Source organism: Bidens hawaiensis, unplaced genomic scaffold (genome assembly GCF_021521415.1).
Source record: "Bidens hawaiensis isolate Kalapana, Puna unplaced genomic scaffold, B.hawaiensis_p1.1 tig00009139_1, whole genome shotgun sequence".
Classification (NCBI taxonomy): domain Eukaryota; kingdom Viridiplantae; phylum Streptophyta; class Magnoliopsida; order Asterales; family Asteraceae; genus Bidens; species Bidens hawaiensis.
In genome coordinates, this window is record NW_027491672.1 from 277,312 (window position 1) to 286,749 (window position 9,438).

Genomic DNA, 9,438 nt, shown 5'->3' on the forward strand with positions numbered 1-9,438 from the left:
GCGTTTTGGAACCAACCCATTTGGTCTTGTAGTTCATGAGATATGATAATTATAAAACAGCCTAACAGCGGGTCTCACAATTCAGACTTGCACTTCAGTTTTGTAAAATAATAAAATTTAACTTTTACCCGTCCAAAAATTACAAACTTGTACTTTATAGAAACTAGACTCAACCTAGTACACTGTAGTGTTAACAATATCGACCAAGTACCACATTAACATTCAGTTACAGTTGTCTAAACATAACTTACAATCTGTCCAGTACTAGTTTTGACCTTTGATCACATTTAAATCGTTTGAGCAACCAAAACACCTCCAAATCAGGCGTGGTTGGGTTTTCTGAAAACTAGACTCAGAGAACTACCTTTTAGACTCATAAATATTCCAGTTTGGTTTTATATTTAACAAGTTACGCCTCGTTCAAGTTTAACTATCACTGCAGTCAAAAATCAGCAAGCACACACAATCGTCTAGCATGCATCCTAAGCATACGACATATCTCCAATCATGAAATAAACATAATTATCCATAAAAATCAGTAGTAAACCCTCTAGGGTTTACGAACAATCAATGATCTAACAATCTTTCACCGTTCAAAATCACACATGATCATCTAAATCAATAACCGAAGCATAATCAAGCATCATCTAATCAAAACAAAGCATATGAACACTTAACACATGATTTACAAAATTAGGGTTTTATGTTTATACCTTAAAAACGCAGAAACGAGCAAGAGGAAAGTGAGAGATGCCTAGAAACAAGTGCGGGATGCTCCGATTATGAAAAACAAGGCCAAAACGGAAGTAATATGGTGTTGGTGGTGGCTGCCGTCGCAAGGGGGGGTGTGGGCCGATCGGGTTTGAGGAGGGAGGGGTGGGGATTAGGGTTTTTATTATTATTAATAATAATATGTTACACAAAGGCCCCTCAACTTTTAGTTATTACTTTTCTAGCATAAAGTAGCTTTTTGCATCTTGAGTTAATGTTCTACACAATATTATCACATAACACATAAGCCTAACACATAATTATCAAATAATTATTGTTTAGATGTTTGTCGTTTATTCACCAATGGTTTGCGTCAACTCGTTTGCGTTTCGGTGCAGTCCCGAAAGACTACATGTGTAGTGATTGTCAAGCGTTATTTAAAACCCTAGTTTAAATGTAATGAGATGTGCGTTATAGATCGAGTGATCTTAAGTTTGTATTGGCGGAGTTTGGATTAACGGAGTTAACCTGAAATTGACGAGTGTCACATCATTCCCATGTTGAAAGAATTTTTGTCCCGAAAATTTGAGTTAAGTCGCGATGGGTGTCTGAAAAAGCAAGAAAAAAAATTTCAGTTTGTCATATACAAGCCTGCCGATCCGGTTTATCCAAGTTGTAGCATCCCTCGAGCAAGTGTTAGACCTTAAAACAGTCGGTTTTGAGGATGTTGTCGGGAGGTTAAAGACTTATGAGGAGTGTATCAAAGGACACGTGTTGCGTTCTGAAGAAGGTGAACTTTTGTTTAATAATTCTGAATCCTCTTCGAGTTCGAATCAGTTTTCACGCGAATCGAGTACAGGGCGCGGGAAATGTTTGAACCGAGGACGTGGTAGTGGACGTGGGAGTCAGAACTGTGGTTCACATGGTGGGTCCAACGAAGTGGATAAACAAAAGGGTAAAAAGGATTACTCGGGAGTTCAATGTTTTCGTTGTGATGAATTTGGTCACTTCGTTTCGAGATGTCCGTTACGAAGGAAAGAAAGACAAGCACATTTGCCGAAGCAAAAGAAAAAGATTCGTCCCTCTATATGGTGCAGTGCGTTCAAGAAAAAGTGTACTTGAATGAACAGAAGGTTATACCAAAAGATTACGAGAGTGGTTCGAACGAACAAGATATGTTGTATTTGGATAACGGTGCGAGCAACCATATGACGGGTAATTTATCTTTTTTCTCTGAGTTAAATAAGCGTGTTGGTGGCAAAGTTAAATTTGGAGATGGGCCTTATGTTGATATTTGCGGGAAAGGCTCGATATTGCTAATCGGTAAAACGGGGGGAGCAACAATTATTGACCGACATTTATTATATTCCTAGTTTACAAAGTAATATTATTAGTCTTGGGCAAGCAACAGAAAGTGGTTGTGATATTCGTATGAAAGATGATTACTTGTTGATGTATGATGATCAAGGTAAATTGTTGATGCGGGTTACTCGATCCAAGAATCGTCTTTATACGATAAAATTGAAGACGGGGAAACCCGTGTGTTTACAAGCCCGGATTGATAACGAGAATTGGCTTTGGCACGCGAGACTAGGACACCTAAATTTCGAGCCCGGATTCAATACCTGGTACCAATTCCATTACATATTAATATTACAAACCCACAATTGACACATTTTTAAGTATAGACAATATTACCTGAATTACTTTTAAAAAGTGTCACACTTAAAAAAAGGATACAATAACGAGTGTATGCAACTTTCATATACGGGCTGTAGAATGGTTAAAAGTATGACGTGATCGATATATCTAAAACATTAGGGACGGGTATGGGACTAACGAGCATTTGGCCAACATGAAGCACGATTTTACAATAAGGTATAAGAGTGTGATTTCTTCATCCGTCTCATTGACATCCCTTAGGTTGATTGTTATATTTAAGGGTATTCAACAAATCAAATATCGAACACACAAACTAATCATATTTTGAAATTGTATTTGAATTAGCACCCGATTCGAAATTTGATTTTAACCGAGTTCGAAATTCACATTTAAATGTTACGAATCTAAACGGTAAATCTTAAAGTCTTAGAAGTGGTATATTCGAATAGTAAATCACAAATCCTGATGATACTCAAATTCATTTTGAATGGAGTTTTGAGTTTTCGAGTCCGATTCACATACTGAACACCCCTAACTTACCAAACCATTTGATTTTATTGAAACCATAAAAACTTCAAGGGACCAAACAGTCATTCGCCAAAACATGTAGTTATGTTCATGTAACACCCTTCCAAAATTGTCGGAAGACAAAAAGTGTGTTCCTCGTAAGACAGCCAGCCAGGTAACCTTCTCCTGTCCACTCTTACGAGATATGAAGAAGAAACCCACGACCATCATTCATGACGCATCTGCAGACGTACAAAACCTTCAATTATACATCAAGAAATCAGAAAAAGAGAGTTTCTTAAAACTCTCGTTGCCTTTAATCATTACGTTTTGGTTCCCTTTTATGATCTCATTCTCTACGTTTCGCCCCGATCAAGGTTTATTCTCTGTATATTTATTGGATTTTGTATCCAATTTGTTACAAATTATTATATGTTTTCATTACATTGTTTATAGGCATTGAATTCATTGCATGGATTGATGTATGTAGATCACGGGTTTAACAATTTGTTCTTCGTTTTGCCAATGGGCGGCAATTGTTGACACCACCCGAACCTGACATGAAAAAAAGAGAGTTTTTGTGTGTGCGAGTTAGGGTTCAAATCTTTAACAGGAATAATAGTATGAGTCGGGTTCGGGCTGCAGTTTTCAACCCGTTAACCCGCCAACCCGACACGATTAACACCCCTAGTTTTGTTTCATAATTAGGAGTGCAAACGAGCTGAGCTGCTCACGAGCTACTTGAGATCAGATCGATAATAATCTTGAAACGAGCTGAGCCTTATCGAGCTCAGGCAACAAGCCAAGCCTTATCGAGCTCGGGCATCAAACAAAACTCTTTTAGTTATCTAGCCCAAGCTTGAGCCTTGTGTATTTTTAAAGTTTAGCTCTTTCAGGCTTCTATGTATAAAGATAACTAAATTTTTGAGCTTTGGCTCGTTTAAGGTTTCTCGAAATATATAAAGATAGTTAAAAATGTTGATAAATTCGTTAATAAATAATGCACGAGCTAAGCTTGAGCTTTAGAAAAAAGAGCTTGAAACAAGCCGAGTTTGAGCTTAGGCTCAGCCCGTTTGCACCCTGCTCATAAGCAAGTGAAAATTGGAGTTATATACTTATATTTGATATAATTCTTGCAGGGATTATAGGTGTTTTTAATAAGAACATTACTAATATTAGCTCATATCCACACCTTAAAGATCAAGCTCTAAATCATACCGACCCGGTTCGTTTAGAGTTCAATATCTCTACAGTTTATAACGAATCAACAACTAACCAACCAGACCTTGATGAAACCGAGGATGACCCGCTTCAAGACACAAGCCCGACCGAAGAATTATTTTGGAAAGTTTTATGTTATTCGACATTCGTTTGTGAACGACAAGTTCAAGACATTTATTTAGAACATAAACAAGAAGAGGTGCAAACAGGCCGAGCCCATTTAGCATATCTCGAAGGTAACGGGTTAAGTGGTGGGCCAAGCGGGCTAGTCAACATCACCCACCGGCTCGAGCCGGATGGAACCAAGTACAACTATGCAGCCGCGTCGAAAGGTGCCAAAGTTGTGGCTCATGATAAAGAAGCCAAAGGTGCAAGCAACATTTTAGGTGAAGATCATGACTTGTATTTAAGAAACCCGTGTTCGGTTACCGATAAATATGTTGTCATCGAGCTTGCAGAAGAAACATTAGTTGATGCAATAACAATAGCTAATTTCGAACACCATTCGTCAAATTTCAAACAATTTGAATTATTTGGTAGTTTGGTTTTTCCAACCGAAACATGGTATGAACTTGGAACATTTGTAGCGGAAAACGTTAAGCATCGACAGTATTTTAAGTTACCCGAACCAAAATGGGCCCGATACATAATGTTAAGATTAATAACTCATTATGGCTCGGAGTTTTATTGCACGCTTAGTGTTTTTGAAGCGTATGGCGTCGATGCAATTGAGAAAATGCTTGAAGATTTGATTATGGCGTCTGGGGAATCGACTGATAGAAAGTTGTCAAACGTTAATCGGACTGTGCTAACGGGTAATAACGGGTTTAGGAAACCGGATGATGAGTTTGATAGAAAGATTGATGGGGTTGTGATGAAAGTTCCTGACAGTGTGACTAAAGGTAATGGGAGAATACATGGTGATGCTGTTTTAAAGATTTTGATGCAAAAAGTTAGGTTATTGGAAGATACTTTGTTATTGTTGGAAGATAATATTAATGAGTTGGATAAGGTACAAGGGGATGCTTTTCCACAGCTTGATAAGGACATTGTGAAGTATTCGGGGCTCGTGGAGCAAGCGCGGTTGGAGATTAAGGAGCTCTGGCCGTGGAAGGAGACCATGGTAAGTTGGTTCGAACTGTAAACCGAAGTGGTCTCAAGATGGTTCAGTGTGATTGGTTCTATATATAGAACCAATCAAACTGAGCAAGGTTGGGTACTTTTTATTTAAATTTATAAATAAAAGTAAAGTAATAGTGAAATCTACTTTTTTTTATGAAACAATTTATGAGGTTTAATGTTATCCAATACATGGTGACTTTCAACTGGTTTACATTTTAGACATCTTTTTTTTTCCTTTTTCTAAATTTATACATCTGACCCGGTGGAGTGGAAAAATAAACCATATTAACCCGTTAACGGTCAACCAATAAAAGAAACGAAATTCACCTATAGGTGCTTATTGCTACCTTCTTTTTGTTAACGTGTCATGGTTAATGATTTCAGAAGAAAGAATTTACGGACTTGGAGCCATGGAAGGCTTCTGTGTCGTTTCGTTTGGAGTCGGTTGTTAAAGAAAACATCATGTTAAGGTAAAGTTGGTTGTATAAAACATAAATTTAAGCTTCATTTCTTGAATTTCATAATTTGGTGATGTTAAAGAAGTAAAAACAGATGCATTATTGACATGTTGTTTGCCTCATGTGGACTATTCTTTTTGCCTTTTGACCAGAAAAGTCAAAACACTTTTTGATTTTAAAAATTTCTTGACATGTGGTTTGCAATTTTGCATCCATGATTTACCCTAAAACAAGATTAAAAAAATCACTAATAATGGGAATATAATGAAATTTAAGCCCTTACTGACGGAAATTGGGCCCACGAGTTGATAGGTGGGCCAGAGAGTGTGGTCTTGTTGGCCCATTTTTCAGATTATTGCTAACTCGTGTTAAGTTGTTTTGTAGGCAAGATATAGAGAAGATTGCGAACGATGAAGAAAGACTCGACAAGGCCGAGCACGCTTTGCTTTGCGCAAGTCTTTCCATCACCATTGTAGTGGCATCTATGATTCTTTGGGATCTCATCTCAAACCCCAAGTCAACCTCCTCCGTTGACTCGTCACACAGAAAAGTACGAAGGTCAAAAGGCGGGTGAAAACCTTTGGTGTTTATCAGCACTTTTATCAGTCGTTACTTTGACTTTTTCTTGACTTCCTAACCTATTTGTACACTAACCTTAGTATAGCCATTTTTGCTTCAAATTGCTTGCGGAATGAAAATCTTCAGAAAAGATTTGATACCATTTTTTTTTATTTTGTTGACAATAACTTAATATGATTATATGATCACTTTGATCATCTAGAAAAATAGAATTCTAGAATATTAGAAAGTGTCAATCTTTGGACCACATATTGAATATTGGACTTGAGTTGGTGACTGGTGGGTTGCAAAGTCAAAACATTCAATGGTCCAAACTACCCCTACCCCCAACCACTTTGTCCATTTCAAGATTGTGATGTTGAACCTGTTGGTTGAACCGTTAAACCATAACCAAATTAATATTTAACGAACCTTCTATTGGTGTACTTTCTTTATCTGCTATATGCATAAAAAGAAACATTTTTTTTTCTTTGAAGGTCGATGATTCAAATCCTACAACAAACATGCTAAAAAAATCGCATTAACAGACAAACATCAAATCTTAACAAATAAATAAAAGTCGCATTATATTTTTATTTATTCAAATCGAGTTTGTATTTTCGCATATATACCGAGCCAAACAACCAAAAGAGACCATCATCTTCATGATTGCATACTTACATGTACTACTTTCTTTATAGTAGCTCGATATTAACATTTATTAGTTACATATATATGACTATATACATTTCTCATTCTCCTTTATAATACATATGGATTTCCTCGAATGTGTCTCAGTTCTTGTTCTCGTCAAATATGTCCAAAAGCGAGAGCGCCTGCAACAAAAACATTTGTTAAGCGATTTGGATGTCGAACTGTGTCACAAAGGACCGGAAGGGTAAAAGGGTAATTTACCTCAGGGATGTTGAGTTCAAGGCGAAACTTAGGGCCGTCATAGTGGTGAAGAATTGGCCTGAACGAGTCTTCTTCTAAAGGCTCAGCTAACTTTCTAGTGATGACTAGCACTTGAGCCGGGAAGCGTGACTCACCAGGGTTCTTTTTGTCTTCCCATGCGGTCGGGTCAATGTTTGTTCCGCCAAAACTTGCAGCCTAATCATTGAAACCAAATTCCATTTTAATATTCTGTTAGGTCAGATTGCCTATTAAAGTTGCAACATATGCACTTTATATTATAACTTTAATTATAAAAGCATCTTTTATCAAATAGAAATCAATTACATGAAACTTGCTCTAGAAGTTAAATGAATGTGATTGATTACCTCAAAAACACCATGGAGCTGGTGAGTGGAGTAGTTGTAAAGGAAAAGAGGTAGACCAGGTGTGATCTGCCTAACCGAGTCCCGGTAGCGAGGAGGCAAACCTGAAATTCAGATTATGAAAAATTATTAGAAAAATTCATAATAGAACTATACTTAAATCTGTATAATAAGTTCATAAATCATTCAAGACGCTCAACAAAATTTAGGAAAAAAAATTTCATTGTTTTAACTCAGAAAAATGTGTAACCAATTTGTAAAATCTTCCAAAAACTAAAATTTGACCTTGTGGAAGAAGTCAAGAACATAAAAAACTAACCCATGTTCTAATTTGTGGCCAACTGGCCACAATTCAACATTGACCTAAAAACATGTTTAATTGTTCTCTTATCCTTAAAAACATTATCATCTAGAGGTGTTATAAAAAGTAATATATATGTAAAATCGCAAAAACAAAACAAAACAAAATATAAAAAATCACTCTAAATCTTGAAAAAAAAAATACACCCTAATTTTTTTTTAAAAAAATCACATCCTTAATCTTGAATAATAAAAATCAGCAACACTTACACAACTATACAAGCATATAATTAACACAAAATTGATCAAATTAAATGAAGAAAAAAAACATACCAAAAAGCAGCCTTTGAAGATTCTCTTGCATAGTATCATTGTTGCAAACAAAAATATAACCACCAACAGTCTCATTCCTCGGCAAAGATTCCGACGGTGGCAAAGTCTTAAACCTCTTATCAACACTATTCTTATTATTATTACCATCATCCTTCTCATTACCATTATTATTATTACTCTTCTTCTTATTCTTTCCATGTTTACCCACAAACATATTATTATTATTATTATCCTCACCCAATTTCCCATCTTTCTTATTCACACCAAAATTAATATTATTATTCAAACTGGGTTTTGAATAAATCCCCTTATTAAACCCACCATTAATCCCAAAATCATTATTATTATAACTATTATTATTGTTATTGGACTCTATTTTCCAATCGAAGTTAAACCCATTAAAATCTGAGTTGGTGTTGCCGGTGCCGGAGTTGCTAAACTCACCGCCGACACGGATGTCGAAGTTCCGGCGGTCTTTTTCCGGGCGTCTGGCGGCGTAATTGGTGCTCCAGATGGAGTCGTTTAACGAGAGGTTTGAAAGATTGTTGGTTTGAACACGAAGCTGGTCACTGAACTGGTAGAAAGATGATTGATGGGTGTTGGTCTCCATGGTTCAAGATTAATAATTTGTTGATACCCAGATGGGAATTTGTGAAATTTGTAGGAGATTGTGAGAAATGTGAAGTGGGTGTCGGTTAATATGATATGAATAATATGAAGAGAGAATAGTGTGTGATGATGATAATTTGTCAAAGGTGTGTGAGTTGAAAATGAATAATAAATACATTTAAAAACATTTTCTAAAAGTGTCCACTCTAATTTTCTTTTTTCATAATTGTCCCCTGTCTTGTTCACATGTTTGATATTTCTGACGACGTGTTAACAAACCATCAAAAAAAAATGTATGGCTGAAATTATCGTCAGCAAAGTGTTATCCAAGCTCTCCTATCGTCGACAACATGTTATCCCTAACCTATCACGTTGCCAGACCGTTTTTTAATTATATCTAGTCGTTCCCCCATTATGTTAATAGTAAATCATGTCGTTTTGGTATTATGTTAGTATATCACGTCATCTTTGCCTTATGTTAAAAGTAGATCTACTACTAACCACTAACCCATGCCAAGACAACGTGAATAACTACTAACAAAAGGCCAAGATAACGTGATCTATGAATATAAGGTGAAGACGACATAATCGACTACTAACATAATGTGGGGGACGACTAAATATGAATAAAGAGTAGTCCGGCGACACGATTGGTTGGGGACAACATACCGTCGGCGACG

At 36.4% G+C, this 9,438-nt stretch overlaps 1 protein-coding gene and 1 pseudogene across 1 annotated transcript; one reads left to right on the plus strand and one right to left on the minus strand.

Annotated features, from left to right (window-relative positions):
• The first annotated feature begins 2,956 nt into the window (after window positions 1-2,956).
• LOC143531256 (SUN domain-containing protein 5-like) lies at window positions 2,957-6,318 on the plus strand (annotated as a pseudogene).
• Window positions 6,319-6,801: 483 nt separating this feature from the next.
• On the minus strand, window positions 6,802-8,855 carry LOC143531300 (DCD domain-containing protein NRP-B-like). The gene is made up of 4 exons (XM_077026626.1): window positions 8,150-8,855; window positions 7,520-7,620; window positions 7,155-7,349; window positions 6,802-7,075 (listed from the first exon to the last, which is right to left on the minus strand). The coding sequence occupies exons 1-4, from the start codon at window positions 8,757-8,759 to the stop codon at window positions 7,034-7,036; spliced, it is 948 nt and encodes a 315-aa protein (XP_076882741.1). The 5' UTR covers window positions 8,760-8,855; the 3' UTR covers window positions 6,802-7,033.
• Window positions 8,856-9,438: the final 583 nt, after the last annotated feature.